The 22937-nt window shown below is 52.8% G+C and overlaps 2 protein-coding genes across 6 annotated transcripts in view; one reads left to right on the top strand and one right to left on the bottom strand.

Moving 5' to 3' along the window:
- Positions 1-13136, top strand: part of EXTL3 (exostosin like glycosyltransferase 3) — a 131010-nt gene extending 117874 nt beyond the window's left edge. For all 4 annotated transcript variants that reach the window (XM_053936994.1, XM_053936995.1, XM_053936992.1 and 1 more), the window contains 4 exons: positions 8363-8490; positions 11185-11329; positions 11785-11913; positions 12590-13136. In XM_053936994.1, the coding sequence (XP_053792969.1) occupies positions 8363-8490; positions 11185-11329; positions 11785-11913; positions 12590-12799 (612 nt within the window). In that variant the 3' untranslated portion in view covers positions 12800-13136. The remainder of the gene's footprint in view (positions 1-8362; positions 8491-11184; positions 11330-11784; positions 11914-12589) is intronic.
- A 5978-nt stretch (positions 13137-19114) lies between these two features.
- The window catches only part of INTS9 (integrator complex subunit 9), a 59929-nt gene continuing 56106 nt past the window's right edge, over positions 19115-22937 (bottom strand). Inside the window, exons 15-17 of one of the 2 annotated variants that reach the window (XM_053938694.1) lie at positions 22244-22342; positions 21201-21338; positions 19115-20373 (exon numbers count right to left, since the gene is read on the bottom strand). In XM_053938694.1, the coding sequence (XP_053794669.1) occupies positions 20197-20373; positions 21201-21338; positions 22244-22342 (414 nt within the window). In that variant the 3' untranslated portion in view covers positions 19115-20196. The remainder of the gene's footprint in view (positions 20374-21200; positions 21339-22243; positions 22343-22937) is intronic. The other variant, XM_053938695.1, reaches the window with a different exon arrangement.

Raw genomic sequence — 22937 nt, 5'->3', positions numbered from 1 at the left:
TGAAGCAGGAGGGTGGGATCTGTTCCCAGGCTCACTGGCTGCACTCATCCATTCCTGAGCTGTTGGTTTTTACCAAAGCTGGGAAGTTTTTGCTACCCACAAGTGGTTTGAATCCCTCATCCCTGAGCTCCAGGCAGTAACACCCCACCTTTTGGAAGGAGTTAGAAGCTGCTGCCTGCCCTCTTTCTGTCTTTTTTCTGTGTTCTCTTTCTCAACAGTGGTCCCAAATGGCATCTCTGTGTTTTACCTAGTATTAGCAAAGTGGGTTTGGTACAGGCAGTGTGGGGAAGGTGTCCCCATTTCATCAGAACAACATTTTTGCTGTTAAAATTGCCACTAAAGCAGCCAAGGGGTATTTGGAGAGGAAGAAGAGGCACAGGGGATGAAGTTCAGAGTTGACAAATAACAGTGTACAGATGTCCTGCCTGTGCTGAATCTGTGCTGGGGACACTCCTGCTGCTGTCCATTGTCACCCTGGGGTGTTTCATCTCTGGCATCTGGGACTGTTTCTAGGCTGGGCAGAATTCCAGTGGAATTTTCAGGCCTTGAATACCAAGGCAGGATTTGCCAGGTGAAACCAGCCAGGTTCATCCAGCTGCATCTTGAGAGAGCATCAGCAAAGAGCAGTGGCATCTGTCAGGACATCACACGTGGCACGTGCCACCTCCAGCGCCAGGTTCCATTTGGGGTTCCTTGAGGCAAGAGAGACCTTGAGGGGCTGGAGCTTGTCCAGGGAAGGGAATGGAGCTGGGGAAGGGGCTGGAGCACCAGGAGGGGCTGAGGGAGCTGGGAAAGGGGTTCAGCCTGGAGAAAAGGAGGCTCAGGGGGGACCTTCTGGCTCTCCACAACTCCCTGACAGGAGGGGACAGCCAGGGGGGTCAGGCTCTGCTCAGGGAACAGGGACAGGAGGAGAGGGAATGGCCTCAAGCTGTGCCAGGGGAGGATTAGGTTGGACATCAGGAAGGATTGTCCTTGGAAAGGGTGGTCAGGCACTGGAACTGCCCAGGGCAGGGCTGGAGTCCCCATCCCTGGAGGTGGTTTTATAACGTGGATGTGCTGGGTGTGGATCATGGCTTAATGGTTGGATTTGATCACCTCTGATCTCTCCAGCCTTAACGATTCTGTGATTCCATGATCACACCTTTGGGAATTGCCCATTCCACTGCAAAAAAAAAACCCACCAAACTAAAAATTTGGGTTATCAGTATCAAAACTCTCAAAAGAGTGAGCTCTTTCATCTTGAAATGACTTTTTTTTTTGCTTCAGAGCAAACAGAAGCTGTAAATCTGGCTCGTGGTCCCAGACCTGCCAATGGAAGTTGGATCATGAGCTTTGCACTCTGCAGTTTTTCCCTGTGAGCTTTCATGAAAAGCACACAGAGGAATTTTGGGAAGTTGAGAAGGGAATGAGCTGCAGCAGTGGAAGTATTGGAACATGACAGCGTGTTATCCCAGGGACCTTCTTTGAGCCAGATAATTACAATTAATTGTAAAATAAATCTAATTGGACAACCAGCTCCATGTGCATCTCTAATTGCACAGCCACTAACAGCAACACAGAGAGAATAAAAATCAGTATCTGCATCCCTTTAATGTTAAAACGAGCATCCTTCTCCTTTCGTTTCTCTGGGAAGATGCGACAGCTGCTCCTGTATGAAAATGAATAAATAATCAGTTTTATTTGTATCTCAAGCTGTTTTCTCCTCTCAGACCCACTGATCTCAGCTGAGGAGTTTAAAGGGAGACCAAGTTTGCACATTTTCTGTGCAATGAAAATGTTTGCACATTTTCTGTGCATGGACACAGCATCATAAAAAAAGCCTTTCCATGGTAGCTTCCTGTGTGGTTTTGTTCTCAGCAGGGGATAATTTATGCTGGGTTTTATGTTGCATTATTTAATTACACGTATTTTTAAAATGCATCTGTTTTGCCAATTTACATTCAGCGTGCGCTGCCTTTGGATGGCTTTGGAGCTAAATACCCTTCTCATACCTCTGGAGATGAGTCTTAAAATAGTCTATAAATCCTTCTAATTCAGAGTTTGAAAATGCTTTAAGTTGGAGGTGGCAAAGCTGGAGGTTCAGGGCATAAAGGAGGGGCTGTGGCTGTTTCAAGGTGAAGAGGAAGGAGCAGGGAATAATTAATACACGAGAAAGGGGATAGCAGCAACTTCCCGATCCATCTTTACAAGGCAGGATTAAAGGGAAAACAAGAAGGTGAAGAATTGCCAGAGGAAACCAGTGTAAAAACCAGGGACAGCTCCTCAGGCAATGCAGGACTGGGGAAACATCCTGCTCAGAGTGTCAGGTTTGGGGTGGATGCTCAGATAAATGGATTTTTTTGGTGCCATCATGTCAAAAAGGGAGCAGATTCCAGAGGATTTCTATGGGATGGGTGAGGACTGATGTCCCCCTTGGCGACCACAGCTCCATCCAAGCACGTCCTGGGACTCATCCAGTCCTGGAACAAATCTGGGAGCCAGCTGGGAATGGTGAGGGTGGTTGGTGGGGAGGGACCAGTCACACACATCCCCTGTGGCTTTGCCTGGATGCAGGAAGATCCAGGCATCTCCCTCAGGATGTGATAACGGGGTTCCTTTAGGAGCTGAGGTCCCAGCCATTCCATGTATTGATTTATCAGGATCTGGGTGTGTTAACCCCAGGGTAACACCCAAATATCACTGTCCTAACAAACACCTCAGAGCTGCCTTTTGTGCATGTGCGATTTCGCCTCTGCATCCCAAGTTTTTAAAAAATTCATCATCACAAACACAAAAGAACATCTATTTATTTCTACAAAATGCCAGCCTGCCCAGACCTGGCAGAGTATCTGGAAGGGGCTTTGACACCCTGCTCACACAGTGTCAAAGTGCAGGGCAGCAATTCCTGCTGGATTTGCAGCTCATCCAGAGCTGCCACAAACGCCCTGGAGCCCCTTCTTGTGCCAGACTCATTTCCTCGAGTTTTTGGGTCTGTGTTGGGAAAAGAGCCTGGATTTGGGGAGGAAAGGAATTATCCCAGGGGCTTGGCTCTGGTGGAAATGCCATGCTGGCATCCCATCCCCTCCCTGGCCATGCAGCTCTGGCAGTGTGCCGGGAGGAGCCCTGCGTTGTATCGAGTGAGGCCAGATTATTTTATTTCTCATGAAATGAAGAACTCCTGGCTGAGCCAAAGGCCTGGATCTGTGCTCTTGGCTTTGGAAAGCAGGATGCTGGCCAGTAGGAGCTGGATGAATTTCTGTCCTCTGAGGGTTTTCTCATGGTGGGAGTTGAGGTTGGCAGGAGGGAAAAGGTTCTGCGTGGGCAGGGCAGGACACCAGCGCTGCTGGGTGTGAGGTTGCACTTGGAAATCTTCAATAAGCACCACCATGGTTGTCCTTGGTAGGGGCAGCCAAGCAGATTTGAGGTCTGGGCTGAGAGCCACGGTGATCCTGCCAGCTTTTGTGGAGCAGCTCAGCTTGCCCAGAACAGGTAGTGATAAAACACTGAGAAAATCGAGTTTAAAATGTGCTCAGGCTGGCGGGATTTACTCCAGTGTCATCTCACTGGGAATGGGCTGCAGAGATTTTGGGTGGCATCTCTGGTGATGACAGCAGCTCCTTTGGCTTCTCCTTGGCACCTGTCCTAGCAGAGAGCTTGGCTGCTTGTCGTGGAGCCAGCGTGCCCGGGATCGGCCTCTTCTCTCCTTCCATGAAATGAGACAGAGCTCAGAGACCTCAGGATCAAAGTCCTCTTTAGCAAAGGGAACCTCAGCTGTGTAGTTTCCATATGCAGCCTTACCCAGTGCCAGAATTCCTGCTGTAGCCAGGATGTTGAGAGAACCACAGAATCATTCAGGCTGGAAAAGTCCTTCAGGGCTGTCGAGTCCAAGCTGTGCCTGACCCCCACCTTGTCACCAGCCCAGAGCTCTGAGTGCCACATCCAGCCCTTCCTGGGACACCTCCAGGGATGGGGACTCCAAACCTCCCTGAGCAGCCCCTTCCAACGCCTGACAGCCCTTTCCATGAGGAAATTCCACCTCTTTACCCAGCCTGAGGCCGTGTCCTTGTCTGACACCCCACACTCGTTGCTTGGCTCAGTGCAAACTCATTCTGACAGCTTCTCTTCCAAAAAAAGACCCAGCTTCCAGGAGGATGCTGTTTGGTGGGACCAGGCAGAGTTGTTGTGCCCATCTCTGGTTGCATTTGCAGAGCAGCAAGTGCCAGTCTGATCTCACACCTCGGCTGCAGAGGGAGCGGGAGTGGAGCCGGCCGTGGTAATAAAGGATGTGATTTATTCTGTTGATGGATCTGCACACCCTTCCCTCCTTCCAGGGAGTCTCGTAAATAATCCCAGCACTTGTGCCTGTTGTGTAGAGGGAAGAGACTCTGGTGGATCTCAGCCTGTGGGTCTCAAGTGTCAATCTGGGCAACTTTCTTAAAACATGTCTGGATATGGCCAAATTAGGAGTTGAAAATAAATGTATGTGACAGGGTGGCTTCAGGGATACTTGGAACTCATTGTTCCCTTTTCCTAGAGTTTGCCACCTCCCAAAGTCCTCCACCAGAGCCTTCGCTGACCTCTATTAAGCCTAGATTGGTTGATTTTTAATTGATTTCTTCCCCACATGTGCATGTGGGAGAGCTGGAGAAGCCTTGGCTTCCTGTGTGCTTCTGCAGAGAGAAAGGAGCGACCTGCCCAGCTGGGAATGAGGATGTGGGTGGATGAAGATCATCACCTCCCAGATGTGGCAGTCCCTGATGGTGCTGGCAACCTCTGGAGCCAAGTTCCAAGCCTGGGCTGCTCAGACTGGTCACCCACTGTGAGCAATGGATTGGTAAAGGATTCTCAAAACCTGGCAGGATGCTCACACAGTCTTGTACATCTGTATGCAAACTCTGAGATAAGGTGTGCTGACTTAGGAAGGCCATGGAATAGAGATGAAATTATTGAGAGAGAGACTGAACTAGGAACAAGTCTCAAAATATGGCCTTGCAAAAAGACCAGACATTTTAGAGAATTAGAACTGTGAAAGATGCATTGTAGCAGGACCACGTGGGGTAAAAATACAGGTGATTGGTGTTTGAAGTAACAGCAGCATCGTGTGGCAAAAGCTAATAGGCTGGGAAATATCTCTAAGGTATTGTAACCAGGAAAACAGGGTGGCTTCTGATGGAATGACGTTGAGTTTTACATCTCTTATGTGTCACCCTTCATGGAGACTGAAAATGGAATAAAATTCTTTTAAAACACCTCTCAGTTGCCCTGAAAAAGCTGGGGAAACCAACAACCCCTGATCCAGGAGATGAATTATCCCTTTCTGCATGGAGAGGATCCAAGTCCTGCCTGTTCTTCAGCGGAGCAAAGGGAGCTCGTGGTGTCCCCACCCCACCCTGCTCTCTTCCCCCAGCTCATTTGGGTAGAATCCCTCAGCTTTGGCAAAGATGGAAGCGGATCCTTTTCCTGAGAGCTCATTCACTGTCTCCCCAAATTATCCAGCTCTCCTAAGAGCATCCTTCAGGCTTTTTCCCCTCACAGAGACCTGACGTGAGCAATGAGGCGCCCGGTTTCTTGCAGAGTTTGCTCTTTGCCCAGGAATCAATCCAGCTCGCTACGGTGAGCTGTCAAAACTTCTCCAAGGGCACGGGCATTCCTCATGTTTTCACCATCAAATTATATGTGACACTTAATTTAAAGCTTAAGCATGAAGCCTCACTAGCAAGGAGATTGGTGGAAGGTATTGATTTTGCTGTGTTTTTTTGTGTTTATGTATAAAAACATATTTTAAAGTATTGGTAAAAGGACATTATTGCTGGGCAGACTCTGGATTTATGCTCTGGTTTATTTTTCTCTCAGGTTTTTTTTAAGATCCATTTGTCCAGCGTGTCTGTGAACAACAAAATTCTGGGAGGAAATGGATGCCATGGATTGGGTGGGTTTTGTGCTCCTTGAGTCAAACAAATCCCACGTTGTGGAACTGAATCACCTGGAACTGATTTTCTAGATGGAGAAGAAGCTTCTGATGTGGTCTGTTGGGTGCTTGGAGGCATTTTAGGTGTCTCCAAACTTTGCAAACTGCTCAGGAGGTTCATGGTTTTGAGCTCTGGGCCATTTAGCTGATGGCAAAGTGTTTAAAAGAGAATTAGTCCCGAACAAAAGTCAAAAATAACCAAAATAGGGCGAGCAGGGCAGAGCCTGGGGTGGGTTTGAGTCTGGAGGAGTTGGAATTTGGTGCAGGACCCACCACTGGTGCTCTGCTCAGTGTTTGGAGCCCTTGCTTTGAGGGGAGGTGAGGTTTGGTGATGGGCTGGGGTCTCTCTTGTTGTTCCCTGGCTGGTTTCGTGTCCTCCTCACTGTTGGAATCTCCTTGGGAAGGAGAAGTGCTGACTCCCCGTGCTGCCTGAGCCGTTCAGCTTTGCTGAGGGAACATCTTTCCTTGGGTTTTGACAGAGCTCTTGGCTCGAGACCGTGCAGGAACAAAGTTGTGGCAAAATTGGTCATTAAGATGATGGAAGGGCAGGAAAAGCAGCACTGGGGGAGAGATTGAGACCTCAGAGTCTGAAAAAGGACAGAGAGAGGGTTGCTGATGGCACCTCTGGGCTCTTCTGGGGGGTGAGACCCACCAGGGCAGGGGGTGGGAGCTGAAGGGAGACGATTCCCAAGGAGCAGCGTTGATGTTTGAGAGGAAAGGTGGATTCTCCCACTCTGGCTGGCTGCAGGTGGGGACAGGAGACCCTCCTGGCAGAGCTCTCCCAGTGACAGCTCCACTGCCCTGGAGCACACAGGAGGTTCACGTGGATTCCAGAATGGTTTGGGTGGGAAAGAACCTTAAAGCCCATCCAGTCCCACCCCTGCCATGGGCAGGGACACCTCCCACGATCCCAGGCTGCTCCAACCTGGCCTTGGACACTTCCAGGGATCCAGGGGCAGCCACAGCTTCTCTGGGAATTCTATTCCAGGGCCTCCCCCCACCCTCACAGCCAAGAATTCCTTCCCAATATCCCATCTATCCCTGCCCTCTGGCAGTGGGAAGCCATTCCCTGTGTGCTGTCCCTCCATCCCTTGTCCCAAGTCCCTCTCCAGCTCTCCTTGCCCTTTAGGCACTGGAAAGACTCTGAGGTCTCCCTGGATTCTCTTCTCCAGGTTGGACTCACTCCAGCAGATCCACGTCCTTCCTGTGCCGAAGACCCCAGAGCTGAACACGGAGGGTGGAGTTGCCTCCTCCTGCTTCCCTCCTCACCCCATTCCCACCCTGGTTCCTGCATCCTCTTTTCCAGCAGTTCCCAGGCAGAGAAGAAACCCCTGGGAGCATCTGCTGGCTCTGGATAACCCTTCAGCCAAGCCAAACACTGAGCTGAGTTTCGTGATGCTTCTCCACCTTGGGAAGGAGCAGAATGAGGAATTCCTGTGCCAACACTGTCCCTGCTTTTTCCATGTCCTGATGAAACCACAGAGCTCCCAGGGTGGGAATGCTGCTGGCTCAGCTCTGGCCCTGCTTTTCCATAGCCCAGAGCTGCCCAGTTTGCTCACTTGCAGTAATTTGTTGGTGCTTTTGATGGCTCTTCAGTGCAGTATGCAACATGTTCCTGCAGAATATTCCATCCCCCCGGAGCTATCGGCAGATGAAAGCTCCAAGAGTGGCTTTCCATGGGAATTTAATCATCCCAGCTGTCACGCAGATCCCGATACAAATATTTCCACTCTTAATGGTTTCAGCGTGGGCTTTTTTGTGGGATCAAATGTAATCTTATTTAATGGAGTTCTCTTGCCGTGATGCTTTGGTCTTTTCACCAGGCTGGGCTTAATTTTTAAATGGAGATTGTTCAGAGCAGAGGCAGGGAAAGGACTGGAGGGATTGAATGGGCTGGGAAATGTGGGATGGACGGAGTGACTTTGGATGAGCCAGGGGAGGCTGAAAGTGTAAGAGCAGGGGAAAGGATCCAGGGTGGATGGGGCTGTCAGGAACGGTGTGAACTGTGCCAGGGGAGGGTTAGGCTGGATATCAGGAAAAGGTTCTTCCCTAGAGGGTATCAGGCACTGGAACAGCTCCCCAGGGAACGGTGACATTCCCAAGGCTGCCCGGAGCATTTGGACAATGCTCTGAGGGATGCACAGCGTGGGATTGTTGGGGTGTCTGTGCAGAGCCAGGGATTGGACTGGATAATCCTGGTGTGTTCCTTCCATCCCCATGATTCCATTCCATGGTTCTTGGAAGAGTAGGATTTTACAGCTGTGTGGCTGGGGTGGGGGGAATTGCTGGAGCTGCTGCTGGAGCGAACCAACACTTTGTGGCTTCAGAGGACGGGGCACCGCAGCTGGCGCAGCCCCAGCCCCAAAAGCCCCACCCCGGGCCCTGCAGCGCCATGACTGTCACTGCCCCCCGCAGGTGGTGCGCACGGAGAAGAACAGCCTGAACAACCGGTTCCTGCCCTGGGACGAGATCGAGACCGAGGCCATCCTGTCCATCGACGACGACGCCCACCTGCGCCACGACGAGATCATGTTCGGCTTCCGGTGAGCCCTCCCCACAAAGTGCTCCTCCCCACGGCCAGGAGCTGCTCAGGCAGCAGCAGGGCCACAGTCAGGGCTGGCACATCCCTTCCCGTGGCTTCCCAGCTCTGTTTTTTGGAGAAACACGCATGAATGGGGTGAGGAACCCGATCCCAGCTTGCCCTGGAAAACCCGTTTCCCACACTTCTTAACCCAGCTCTTCAGCTTTTGCTGGGCTGATAATGGCCCCGGAATGGTTTTAAGGCCTGTGGCTTCCTAGGGTGGACAGAGCCTGGAAAACAAATCCAAGAGGCTGTTTCACTCCATCCATGAGCCAGAGGCAAGGCCAGGATGATGCTGCTGGTGGCTGCCACCCTCTGCTCCGTGTGACACTGGGGTGTGACGGTTCTTTGGGCAGAGCAGGCCAAGGCAGGTGTCCCCCAGCAAAGGCAGATGTCCCCCAGCAAAGGCAGGTGTCCCCCAGCAAAGGCAGATGTCCCCCAGCAAAGGCAGGTGTCCCCCAGCAAAGGCAGATGTCCCCCAGCAAAGGCAGATGTCCCCCAGCAAAGGCAGATGCTGCTGCTCTCACTCCCACCCCTGTTCTGCTCCAGGATCCAGCTTTCCCTCGACTTTTCCCTGGCAAAAGCTTCCTGATCACAGCAATGAGGGGGCTCCTGCTAGGGGAGGTTTGTGCCAGCTGCTCCTGCAGCTCCTGCAGCCAAACCTCCCTCCCTGCCAGGAGCTGCTGGGGAGTGAGGGTGGCACAAGGAGCAGGGGCTGCCATTCCCAGTCAGAGAACACCCAGCAGCTGCCTGGGGGTGGGAGTTGGGGACCAAAACCTGCTTGGGAGGGGGATTAAAAGGCACAAAATGCCTGAAAGCTCACCAGGCTCCTTCAGAGAGATGAGAAATGAGGTGTGAGGGGAACTAAAGTGCAGGAGGAGGCGTCAGGATTCCTGGCTTCCCTTCCCTGCCCCATTGCAGGCTCTTTATCTGAACTGGGCTGTTTTCTCCTCCTTTTTGGTCTCTGTTTTGCTGATTAGCCCTGGAGAGCATCAAATGAAGGTCGTAAGTGACTTGTGTTAAACTCACTCATATCCCTGCTTACAGACACCATGTTCCCACAAAGCCTCCCTGTGTTAACACATTCCCAGGAGCTGCTGGAGTCTTGGCACTGGAGCGAACCTCTGCCCACAGCAACTGTGCTTTGTCAAAACTTTGCTCCAGGCTTTGATTCTTGGGGCCAAAAGCATCATTTTTGCCTGTTTGCCACTCAGGAGGGAGCTGGAGACAGCTCTCTGAGCACTCCCAGAACGATTCTCCAGAGAAATCCTGATTTTTGTGGCTGAGCTGGGAAGGAAAAAGTGTCACGTTCGTAGGAAAGCGAAAATGTGGGAGAAGTGAAAGGGAATAAATGGTTTCGACTTCCAGCTTTTCTAAACAATCACCCTGGATTGACAGGAAAAAGTGCTGGGGGGAGGACAGAGCCAGGGAAGCTGCTGGTGGTGTTGATTCCTCGGGATTATCTTGGATCTTCATTAATTGGAGTGGAGGACTGAACAGCAAACACGACTGTGCTCTGGGAGTGTAAGGAAAGCTCAGGGAACCTCGGTCTGCTCTCCTCCTGTAGCTCTCCCAGAACAGGGCTTGTGGGAGAAACTCACATCCAAATGAGGGGAAAAAACCCCAAAATGGCACTTACTGCCCAGTTTCATGCCTGGGAAGAAGGGAACACCCTGCTGTGTCCACTGGGAGTTCTCTCATGCAGTCTGGAGTCACAGCTGGGGCACTGAGCAGCAGGGAGGGGGGACTGAACGATCCGAAGGAAGCCAGCATCCCCTGCCTGTGGAAACTGGATTTGTTGCCCAGCTTGGGCATCAGGCACTGACTTTTTCCTTAATTATTGCTGCCAGTGTTGCAGCTCTCCTGGGGGATTTCTCTGGAGGAGGCGTGAGCTGCAGATGAGAGCAGAACATTAAGCAATCGCACGCTCCACATGCAAAATTCAGGATTTCATTCCCAAGGCTGGACTGTGAGCACGTGTCAGGGTGAGGGAGGCACTCAGGGCTCTGGAGGCTTTTCCTGTGGGGCCAGAGCCAAGGAAGCTGCAGTTTGGGAGGAGCCAGCACCTTGGCAAGCCAGGTCTTCCCTCGGGAGACACCTTCAGCATCTCAGCAGCTTTTCACAGAATTATGGAATTTCCAGAGTCCTGGAATGGTTTGGCTGGGAAGGGACCTCAAAGCTTATCCAGTCCCACCCCTGCCATGGGCAGGGACACCTTCCACTATCCCAGGGTGCTCCAAGCCCTGTCCAGCCTGGCCTTGAAGCTTTCCTTAAGGGAGGTTGATGTTATCTTGGCTTTACTGAGCTGCTGGGAGATGGAAAGTCCCAGCGATTTGGGGAAGAGGCCAGGAGATGTTGGGCTCTTCCCAGCCTGAGCCTGGGCTGCTCTGGCTTTAGTTTTCTTTAAGCCCTCCAGAACAGCCCTTATGAGCTACAAAATCCCTAATTTATGGATTAGGAGCACTTTCCCTGTGCATAAATGCTCTAGGACAGGAGCACATTTAACACCGTTTTCCTTTTTTTGCCCTTTGGGCGTTCCTTGGATAAGCAGTTGCCAAACTCCTTTATGTACAGACCCCTGCATCCCTTGCAGCCCCTCAGGAGCCTCTGGGTGGGCTCCCAGGTCTGTGTCTCATGGGCAGTTCTGTGTTTGCAGGGTGTGGAGAGAGGCCAGGGATCGCATCGTGGGCTTCCCGGGGCGCTACCACGCCTGGGACATCCCCCACCAGTCCTGGCTCTACAACTCCAACTACTCCTGCGAGCTCTCCATGGTGCTCACTGGTGCTGCCTTCTTCCACAAGGTGAGACCTCCCCGGGGCTGCCCCTTCCTGCTCACAGCCGCCTGAGGCTGCAGCTTTGGGGGGAGGTTGTGGTTTTTTAAGGACAAAAGTGGGAGCTTTCTGCTCCTTCCCCCTCACTTTCTCCAAACTGAAACACAGCCAGAACCTGGTCCTGAGTGCACTGGGAAGGATCTCCAGTGGCTGTTCCTGCCGTGCTGAATCCACAGCAGCAGAGAGCAGGACCTGAGGGGGCTGGGACCCCCATTCCTCGATTTCTGAGCTTCCAGGAGAGGGTGGTGGCTGTGGGGGGTTTGCTGCCGCTGTGGCTGCAGCGGATCTCGGTGCGGGATTAACTCCGTTATGGGGAACGTCTCCACTGGGATCCTTGAGTTTTGGGTCAGGCACACCCCGCCTGTCCCACGTGTTGCTGTCACCTGTGGAGCACCTGGAGGACGCTGTGCCTTTCCCCGCTGCAGTACTACGCCTACCTGTACTCCTACGTGATGCCCCAGGCCATCCGGGACATGGTGGACGAGTACATCAACTGCGAGGACATCGCCATGAACTTCCTGGTGTCCCACCTGACCAGGAAACCTCCCATCAAGGTAAAGCACCGGCAGCCAGGGGCTTGGCACTGCTGGAGAAGCTGTGGTTGGGAAGTGGGTGGTGTCTGCTCCAGGGAAATCTGGCTCCAGTGGGGAAGGTCAGCCTTTGGAATCAGCCGAATCCCTGTCACAGAGCAGGTGAGTGGAGGTTTGACATTACAGGGTTCATCAGACTGAATTCCCTGCCTGGTGAAAGGTTCCCTGCCCATGGCAGAGATGATCTCTGCTCTGGAGCCAGGCTGTGAGCTGGGGGTGTTCACCTGGAGAAGAACAGGATCCATGGAGACCTCAGTGTCCCTTCCAGGGCCTAAAGGGGCTCCAGGAGAGCTGGAGAGGGACTTGGGACAAGACATGGAGGGACTGGACACAGGGAGTGGCTTCCCACTGCCAGAGGGCAGGGATAGATGGGATATTGGGAAGGAATTCCTGGCTGTGAGGGTGGGGAGGCCCTGGAATAGAATTCCCAGAGAAGCTGGCTGCCCCTGGATCCCTGGAAGTGTCCAAGGCCAGGTTGGAGCAGCCTGGGACAGTGGAAGCTGTCCCTGCCCATGGCAGGGGGTGGGACTGGATGAGCTTTGAGCTCCCTTCCAACTCAGCCCATCCTGAGATTCCCTGGCAATGCCCAGGCCGGGCACTGTGGGCAGCGTGGCGCTGACCCCTCTGTCCATCCTGGCAGGTGACCTCCCGCTGGACGTTCCGCTGCCCCGGCTGCCCCCAGGCGCTTTCCCACGACGATTCCCACTTCCACGAGCGGCACAAGTGCATCAACTTCTTCGTGAAGGTGTACGGGTACATGCCCCTGCTCTACACCCAGTTCCGCGTCGACTCGGTCCTCTTCAAGACCCGCCTGCCCCACGACAAGACCAAATGCTTCAAGTTCATCTAGAAATGGGAGCAGCTGGACGCTGCCAGCTCCCAGCTGCGGCCGGAGGCGGGAGAGGCCGGCACGGGGCTGCTTTGGCGGGGCTGTGAGTGCAGAAGGCCCTTGGCTGTGGCAAACGGGACGGCCTGGACTGGGACGGGCTCTTCCCTCCTTCCCTGCGCTCCCACGGCGGCTCACCGGACAGGGAATGGGATCCCATGGCTCCTGTGAGGACACACCCACGGATCGTACACTGAGGAACGGCTCGCTGGCCACTGGCTCTGCCCCTTCGCCAGCCAAGGGCAGCCGTTCTTTTTAATTATAATTATTGTTATTTAAAATGAAAGTGTTTTAGATTTGCCGAGTGAGGCGCTTTTTTGTTTTCTTTTCTTTTCCCTCCCCTCTCCCCATCCCATTTCCCCCTCTGGACCCTTCAGCCCATCCGAGGGGCCAGGTTGGAGGTGTTTGGGTGCAGCATCAGGGTAGCTCCTGTTACCACTGCTGTCCCCATCCATCCTCCTGTGGCACAGCCCTTCCCACCCACCACATCCTGGCTTCTCTTGCCCTGTGGCTACTACTGAGGCCTCTCAGGTGTCACCTGGTGAGGAGCCCTTTGCTCTGCTTTGCTCTGCTCCCCACCCTGAGCCCCTGGAGTGGGATGAGGTTGGCCTGGGTGGTCCTTCCTGGCTCCAGCTCTGGCCCCACGCCGTTCCCGTGCTGCAGCCTGGGGGTTTCAGTTGCTGCTGTCTCAGTGTCTTTTCCCACCTCGTCCTGCTGATCCTCTAAGGACAGGGAGTGTGTTTGGAGCTTAGGGAAGATCCACCTGCAGCACAGCCAGGGCTGGGGGTGCTCCAGGCTCCTGGAGGCTCTGACCCTTCTCTGTGCTCAGCCTGGGTGTGCCAGAGCTGCAATTCCCACTCTGCCTCATCCTCATCCCCATCCTGGAGCGCACCGTGCCCGTGCCGGGTTTGCCGTGGGCCTCAGCACAGCTGCCTTAACCCCAGCCCATCCTCAGCCCTGGCTTTGGGCTGTGTCCGAGGCTTAATCCCAACAGGAGCTTCCCAGTGCGTGATGCCTCTGGGATCACGTTCACAGCATGGGTTTGGAGCTGCTTCCTCTCCCCCAGAGCAAAATGCTGTCACACCTGCGAGCAGCCGAGCTCAGCTGCTGCTCCATCCTGCTTCAGGCCCAGCTGGACAAGAGGGAAGGGCAGAGCTTGGCCCTCGTGTGATGTTCTTCCTCAGCACATCCCAGATGTTTGTGAGCTGCCTGGAGCAGCTCTTGCTGGGTAGGTGGGAAGGTGACACTTGTGTGGTCACCTCGATGTCCCTGGTTTTCCTGGATGTCACCCCTGGTGTGTGGGAGCAGGGATGGTCCAGCAGCAGCTCCTGGGCTCATTCCCAAGGTCAGCCCTGACCATACTCTTCCTGCACCACGTTTTGGGGCCTCTCCAAACTCCTCTCCCCAGGTTTTCCTATCAGTGCTGACACTTCCTCCATGGGAAGGGGAGGGAAGGAGCAGCCTGTTCCCAGCAGAGCCCATGGCTCGTGCCTTCACCAGCACCACTGACCACAGCAAAACACGCATCAAGGAATTTTTTCCTGTTTTTTTTCCCCCCTTTCCATTTCCTTTTTGTTTTAACATCAGATGCCCAAAAGGAAGCACGTGAAGTCTCACAATCTCCTTAAAAATGCCACGGGAGACTCCTGTGAGGCCCTGGAACACCTGGAAGGATTCTCTGCCCCTGCCCAGGGTGGAAATGTGGCACTTGTCAGGAGCTGTGTCAGCTCCAGCATTCCCGAGGGGCCTGAGCTCCTCTTCCCCGGCTTTAATTCCGCCCTCATTAGTGGGGGTTCGTTAGCAGCGATTCCGTGGCTCAGGTACAGCCCAGGCCTTCCCAGAGCACAGAGTGGTGTGGGCATGGACTGCACTTCATCCAAACACAGGCATTGCTCAGCAGCCTTCAGGCCTTCCAAAATCCAAAGGGAAACGTTACTCCAGTGAGAGCCTGGGGGAGCACGGATGGGATGGGAAGTGTTGGCATTGCCCAGTGCATGGTGGGGCTCGGGATGCTCAGGGTGTCGGAGCCCCAGGTTGGGAATTCTGCTTTCCCTTGCTGAGTTTCGATTGGAGGCCAGCTGAAATCCGGGATCAGCAGAACAAATCCAGCTGTTCTTCCTCCCAGGCTCTTTGGCCTTTTCCCAAGCTTTTTTTTTTTTTTTTTTTCTGGGAGGGTCCCCCTGTCCACTGTGCTGGAGCAGGGACAGGATGTGCAGTGGGATCTCTCTGCATGTCGTGGGATGAATTCCTCCTCACTGAGGGGGAAGATTTGGGGGTGAAAGGGTAAAGAGGCTTTTCCTGGGAGATACCTGGGCAGCAGCAGCGTTGGGAGGGATGGAATTCTGTGGGGCAATGAAATGCCAGCAGGAACATCTTCCCCACCCACAGGGCTGGTGCTGCCCCTCCCGGTCCTCCTGCTGCGGCTCTTTCCCAAATCATCCCAAACAACACTGACACCCCTGGAGTACAGGACTGGGATTCACAGCCCATGGGATTTCTGGGATTTCTGCCCCTGAGACATGCCAGCACCTGAGCTGTCCTGAGGCCTCTCCACCAGGGAGGAGAGGGGGCTTTTCCAGAGAGCGCTCCCGCCCGTGCCACCATCCCAAACATCCTTCCTTGCCACCACCCATCGTTCTCCCGGGATTTTCAGGGCATCCCAGGGTCACTCCGAAGCTCAGGTTTGGTTGTATGAGCCATCCCAGCTCCTGGGGCACGCGGCCTCCACCACCCCAGCCCTGAGATGGGAAGGGCTCTTGGCAGCTGCACCTTTTCCCTGTTCCAGAGTTTCTGCTGCTTCCCCCGGGCACGGAGCGAGGCCTTTCCCACTGTAAATAGCAACGACGGAGGTGACACGGCCCCAGCCCCGCCCGTGTCACACGGCCCCCGCCCTCCCCTTGTGCCCACGGTGCTGTGAGCACCAGGATTTCGAATCCAACAGGAACTGAGAGACAAGGAACACTCCTTCGACACGAGCACAATGTTGAGTTTTTTGTAAAAGGTTCCAATAAATGGAGAGTTTCACTTGGGAGCGTCTCGGTGCCTCTTTGCTGGGGCTGGGAGAGGGGCCCAGGATGGGGCTGTTGCTGCTCCTGGCCCGGGGACGCCCCAAAACCAGGCATCTCCTGGGCTTCTATTCCCACGGGGCAGGTGAGCTGGTCTGGAATGCTGGAAACTCCTCAGGGATGGCAGTGCCTGGAGCTGAACCCCATCGTGTACCTGGTGAGCTCATGGCTGGGCCAGGAGGGGAGGGGTTGGACCCTGAGTGGCTTCCAGGGAAATCCCACCCCAGTTCTGGGGCTGCTGCCTGTGTGGGTGTTTGTAGGCAATGAAAGCAGCAGCTGAGCCAAACTGGGATTGCAAACCCGCCCATGCCTGCCCGGGGATCCAGAGCCCGGAACCTTTAGGGGACAGTTCCTGTGGCACTGCTGGCTCAGGATGCTCCTGGTCCCTCTCCTGTGCGGGAGGCTGAGGTGGAAAAACCAAACGGATCCACGAGGTTTGTAAGCAGAGTCCCAGCTTCAAACCTGCAGGGAGGAGCAGAGGGGAGGAATGGAGCCAGCTGGGCCATGAGCCATGGGATTCCCTCCACGCTGGGCTGGGAATCCCCCAGGATTTCCTGCACGTGGCTGGATTTCCTCTCTTCCTTCCTGCTGCCTTTTGTTTTTTGCCCTCCCTCCTGAGCAGCTGCTTCCTCCATGGTCACTTTTTACCTCTGCTGTCACTTTTCACCTCTGTGCCTCCTGCCCTTGCTGCTGCTCCCACTGGGAATTGTGTCCTTTCTTTTCCCTTCTGCCTTGGAGTAAGGCTTGGTTTGTGCTTGGGTTTGTTTCCAGGAGAGGTTTCAGGGAATCCCCAAAGGATTTTAGTCCTGGAGGGAGGAGGTGGATGCTCAGCCCCCGCAAATGCCTGTGATTTCTCCCCAGAACATTGGAGGGAGGCAGGGAAGGGCACAGAATTCCCCACTCCAGGACTCCTGCCTGGCAGCAGCAGTGGGATGCTGGTTTGGGATCTGGCTCTGAAACGAGCCCAGCAGCATCTTGGGCACAGACTCAGCTGGAGCCCATTTTCTCCTGAGGCTTTTCCTGAGGTAAAAATCTCCTGATCAATATTTTTTTCCTGCTGTAACTGCTGTGTCTGGTGAGAGGAGCCACAGCTCCGGTTCCATTTCCGTTTCTCTGTGAGGGTTTGTACCCTGGGATGAGGAAACAGAGGCGATAAATCCTGTTAATAATTCATTCCCTGCTCTCAGGAGGAGGGCAGGGTGAAGTGCTTTACACTCCACTCCTCTGCACTACAAAGTGCCCTCGATTTTCCCTTTTGGATGATGCACTTCTTGATAAAAAGCAATTTCACTGGAATTGCTCCCATTCTGCCAGGAGTGCCATGAAAGCCATCAGCTCCTGCTGGAGGCCAGGAAAGGACCTGCTGCCACCCCTTCCTGGGTGATTGGCCCCAGGTGATGGGTCCTTGAGGGAGGACCTGGCCCCTTCATGGTCTTCAAGGGATGGGGTCACAGTCCATGGGATCCTCAAGGGATGGGGTCACAGTCCATGGGATCCTCAAGGGATGGGGTCACAGTCCATGGATCCTCAAGGGATGGGGTCACAGTCCATACATCCTTGAGGGTCTGGGTCACAATTCATGGATCCTTGAGGGATGGGGTCACAGTCCATGGATCCTTGAGGGACTGGGTCACAATTCATGGATCCTCAAGCACTGAATTCATGGATCCTTGAGGGATGAACTCACAGTCCATGGATCCTTGAGGGATGGGGTCACAGTCCATGGCTCCCAGGTGACAGCTCACCTGTGACAGCTGAATGGGACCTGTCAGATCCCACCTTTCCCACCACAAGCCTGCCCAGGCCATGATGTGCAGCCAATCCCAAATCCCTCTGCTCTCATTCCCACTTCTCCCAAAGGCTGAGCTGCTGGTGGGGCACAGATCCAGCACCTGGCTCCAGTTTCCCTCTGCTCCTCATGTCCAGGTGCCCACAGAGGTGACAGATCCCAGTGACAGCGACTGAGCCTGGCCAGGAACCTGGCATTAACTGACCTGGTCCGGTTGTTTTCATTGGGTCTCACATTAATGGAGAGAAAACACAATTAACTCCTCTCCACCCAGGAACAGCTGTTCCATAAAAGCCATCCAAGAGCAGAAATCTGATTTTAACCTTTCCTCCCCATTATTTCTGTGGGAGCATGGGATTGGGAAGTCACTGGGAATGAATTATTTGCCACACACTCCACTAAATTGTGTTTAATGAGGGGAGCAGCGGAGAGAGGCCAGAGCAGCTCAGGGAGGGATGTGGGATCCAGGGAATGGGCATGGCCACGGCACAAAGAACCACGTGGGGGCCAAGGGGATTTATTTTCCCTTCTGGAAGAAGGAGAGTGAAGCCAGGAGCCTTTGCTGTTCTTTGGCTATTAAACTGGGAACTTCTGGATAAAGCCTGGACTGCATCCATAGTACTCTTCCCCTGGCAGCTCCCTGGGCTGCCACAGTTCCCTCTGCAGGACCAACCCAGCCCTGAAGAAATGCTGTTTGTTTTTCTCTCTCTATACAGAAGGAACAAGCACTTCTTTTTCCAGTTTAATTAGGGTTTCTCATTATAGAATTCCCCTCCCAGCATGTTTGTTTTTCCAGCACGCACAACCTGAATATAACAAAACAATCCACTCTCAGCTGCTGGACTGATTGAACAATGAGAAGCTTTCCTGCTCAAAATGACAGGAAGAAAAATGTGAAAGCTTTTAAATTTTACTTTATCCCCCTGAGGAGGGTGGGAAAGCCTTGGAAATGTGAAAAGGAAGGCACCGGAGCAGTGGGAGCTGAGGTAACCAGCAGAAAAAGAAGTTTATCCCACGGCCTCTCTGGGTTAGGAAAAATCCCTTTGGAGTTTATTAAAGTGAAATTATCCCAGTTTTTGTACTCTACTTTTACAAGTGATTTTGCAGCAAACCTGCAAACCCTGATGAGGATTTAATTCCACTGCCCCAAGTTTTTCCCGTTGATGACACCACTCCTCACACACCCACGGCACGCACAGAATAAAGGTGTGGGTGCTGGGATCTGCACACCCAACCCAGCAGAAATCCTTCATGGGAATGAAATGGGATGTGGACACTGCAGTGGCAAAGAGATTTTATTACAGAGCTGCTTCCACTGCCTGCATCTCCCCAAAGGGATGAACTGGAGGAGCAGCTTTATTTCCCAAAGGTGTCAGGACAAGGATGTGGAATGGGCATGGAGAGGCTTTTATAAACCACAGGATGTGCTCCCTCCTGGGCAGTCTCACTCTGCTTTTTATTTTTTAACACCAAATAAATACAAAACAATCCAATAAAAAATGAACAGCGGTAAATCTGAGAAATGGGTCGCCTTTAAAAGCAATACTACTGACTGAGGTGAGGCCCCAGATATGTGATTGGGGAGGGAAAAGCCTCCCCAGGTCTGCAGTACTGATGGCTTTGGATAAACGACTCAGAATTCCATCCAGGATTTGAATGGGGGGCTGCAAGGACAAGTTTTTGGAAGGTAGAAACAAGAGGCACTTAAATCTCGAAAGGTTTTTTACGAGCATTAGGAATTTTCCTACTTTATGGACTTCCCTAAGTGTCTTCCTGAGGTGTTTCCTCCACTGCTGATGGAGGAACCCCGGAGGAACCAGCTTTAGTGAAGGGCCTGGAGCTCCATGGACAGATCTGGATGTAACAGGTGAGGCTGCAGCATCAATCAACACTTGAATTCCTAGAGGATAAAGCTTTTCCAAAGTGCCTCTGCTTGTGCAGGGAATGGCCAGACTCTTCCCACTGTTCTCCATGTCCACCAGATCCCCTTTTTCCATTTTTATTTGTACAATCTTTGCCTCACCAGCTCTCCCCTCCTCGTGCCAGTGAAGGACACGTGAGCAACACACAGGGAGGAGAGGCAGGGAATGGGATCTGGGGACTGGGAAGAAGCAGTGGGAGGAAAAAGGCCATTGTTTCAATATTCCTAGAGTTCTGTCAGGTGAAGGACTGGGCTCTGCTGAGGGACACAGGGGAGCAGCAGTTCACCCTGATGTTGTAAAAAACCACTCCAGTTATTTACTCTGCAGCTCCTATCTCCTGTAAGATTCCCAGCTCCCAACTTTACACAACAGGAATCTCCTCCAAAGTATTCCAAAACAGGTTAAAAATAAGATTTAAAAAATAGATATTAAAAATACTCCCTTGCTCCTCCATGAAGGGGAAGGTGGTTTCTGGTCTCTCTGAATCACAGAATTCTCTCCCTCTCTCTCCTTGGACAGCTCCAAGTTCTGCTTGGAGGCTCTGCTCCAGGCTCTCTCCTTGCAGAGCCTCCTGATGTCCATGAGCTAAAATTTCTGCAGGAATTTGAGCACCAGGTCCCGCAGTTTGACCCTCAGGGGCTCGTCATTGTCACAGATGATGTGGGTGGAGTCCTCCTCCAGCTGGATCAGGGTCTCTGCCTCCTGCAGCAGCACAATGTGGCCCTTGGCCGTGTCCTCCACCTTCACGTCGCTGAAGCCATGCTGGATTTGGGGTGGGAGAGGGAGAGAGAGGGAAATCAGCACAGCTCAGGAAAACTGGGAGAAAGAGACCAGGGGCGAGGGGGAATTTCATGGAATCACAGATTGGTTTGGCTGGGAAGGGACCTTAAATCTCACCCAGTGCCACCCCCTGACATGGCAGGGACACCTTCCACTATCCCGGGTTGCCCCAAGCCCTGTCCAGCCTGGCCTGGGACACTGCCAGGGAAGAATTCCTTCCCAATATTCCATCTAACTCTGCCCTCTGTCTGTGGGAAGCTATTCTCTCTGTCCTGTCCCTCCATCCCTTGTCCCAGGTGACTTTCCAGCTCTTCTGGAGCCCCCTTAGGCATTGGAGGTCTGCAATCCTTTATTTCCTGCAGGTGAGAACAAGACTCCACAGAGCAGCAACCAAATTTGTGCAGCTTCCTCAGGAGGCTCCTCTACCAGTGGAGACATTTCCAGGATCTGTTCTTCACTTGGTCACCTTCTTACAAGTCTTGTGGAAATTTGAATGCTTTTGAGACTCCTTCAGCTGCTGAATCCAAAAGTTCTGTGAGGCAAATCACTCACCCAAAAGCTCTGCTTCCACGGGAAACAGGAGGAGATCACTGGCATGAACTCTGCATAGCAGGACAAGTTGTTCCTCCACAGGGAACAACCCCCTCTATTCTGAAGTGCAGGGACACCCTGGAGCACTTTGCAACTCACTGGCCTTTCTCCACTTCAAGCTACACTATAATGATTTCCCCTCTCTCTGCTACCAAAGCAGCACATCTGAGATGTGCAGAAATCTGCTGGAATCCCACCTGCCACCGAAGACTCCTCACCTTCTCCAGAGTCTGCACAAACTGGTCCATGGGGATGGAGCCACTCAGCAGCGGCTTCAAAGATTTGCACTCGGGCACGTCATCACTCACTCGCTTCCTCTTCTTGCTAGCAGGAGGTTGGGGAGGTTTTGGAGGGAGCTGATGGATGAGAAGGAAAAAAAAAATCCCACTCTAAAGGATGCAACAGGTTGGGAAACAGGCAAATTCAGAGCGAGCAACTACTCAGGGAATGAGAACATGGCTCAGCTCCAGCCATTTATGAGGACTCTGGCATTTTAAGCCCAGGTCTAAGTTTATTTGGCAGCAGGAATGAGTGGAGAAGGGAGTAAATGAACAACAGCAGGCTCAGACCAATTCCACTGCAGCACTTCAATGTTTCCAGCACTGCTCAGCGTTTCCAGGGAAGCAGCTTGGGAAGAGGAGGGCAGCCTGTCTGCTGTGCTCTGACAGAAATCCTCACCAACCTTCACGTCCCTGACATTTCCACACTGGGCTCTCTTCCCAAGTGTCCTGGGCCCAGCCAGCTCTGCTGCCCAGTGTGGGAAGGGTTGTTCAGTGAGGCCCCTGGGCATCACCTCCTCCTGCAGAGCACTCATGCCAGGAATTCCAGTGCCAGCCTGAAAGGGGTGGCAGGAAGGGAGAGTAGAGATGTATAGCATCCAGGGAAACCGAAGACAGATGGTCCCTTCCCAAGTCTGATGTCCCAGGTCGTCTCTCCCCTCTAACCCTTGGTCCTGAGAGGTTGACTGATGCTGTTCCTGACTGTGGAAGACAGCAGGGTGATCTGCAGCCTCTCTTCAGGAATTATCTCACTTCCCCATTCATCTCAGCCAGGCACATGGCCAAGGAAAAGAGGACAGAGAGATTTATTTGCATCCCGCTCCCTGCTCCAGGTGTAATTCCTCCCCTGCACATGCCAGGGCAAAGCCTCTGCCAGGGGCTCTGCCCCGGTGGGAAGGAGCTGCAGGAGGGGTTGCTGGGCTCCTGGATGGCAGGGATAGCCAGAGTAAGGATATTTTTCTCCCTTTCCCATTAGACTGTACCTGCAGCACGTGCTTGTTGTCCTTAGTATGCAGCACAGCAGAAACTGTTGCCAAGGAAATACCAGGCTTGATCTCCAAGGGCACGAGGGAATCTGCAAGCTGAAGCAAAAGGAGATTTTGTTCAGCAAGTGATCAGCTCAAAACATGCATGAACCCAGCTGTGAGATAAATTGGCAGTGTGGTATTTTTAAACATGGGCTAATGAACTGTAAACACAAAGCCACTGATAGACTGAGAGGTCCTCGGACCTGCCCAGCCCCTTCCAGCTCCCAAAATTAAGGATTTCACACCATGGGCAGAGCAGCACGAGGTTTGCAGGAACCAGGGCTGATCTCAAAAACCATAATAAACACAGAGAACCCTTGTGTGAAAAGACAATTGCTTCATTAATCATTTTAGTTAGTAAAACTCATGGTCTAATCCAGCATTATTATGTTTGTTATGCTGATGGACAATGCAAAATCAAAGTGAGTTTCCTTTCAGTTCCTGACTGCAGAATATCTGAAATAAGAAGTGTTTGTCCTTAGAATCCCAATGTTTTCAATCAACCCACTGTTGATTAGTTTGATATTATTCCAACAATGCTGCACAAAACCCTTTCCACTGCCTTTTATATAATTCTTCCCTGAAAGACATAAAATTTAGTCTTGGCTTGGAGTTTGGATCTAACACTGCTGGCAGTGCCTGGGGTGGG

The sequence above is a fragment of the Vidua chalybeata genome, chromosome 3, assembly GCF_026979565.1.
Source record: "Vidua chalybeata isolate OUT-0048 chromosome 3, bVidCha1 merged haplotype, whole genome shotgun sequence".
Classification (NCBI taxonomy): Eukaryota; Metazoa; Chordata; class Aves; order Passeriformes; family Viduidae; genus Vidua; species Vidua chalybeata.
This window is presented reverse-complemented; position numbering and strand designations above follow the sequence as displayed.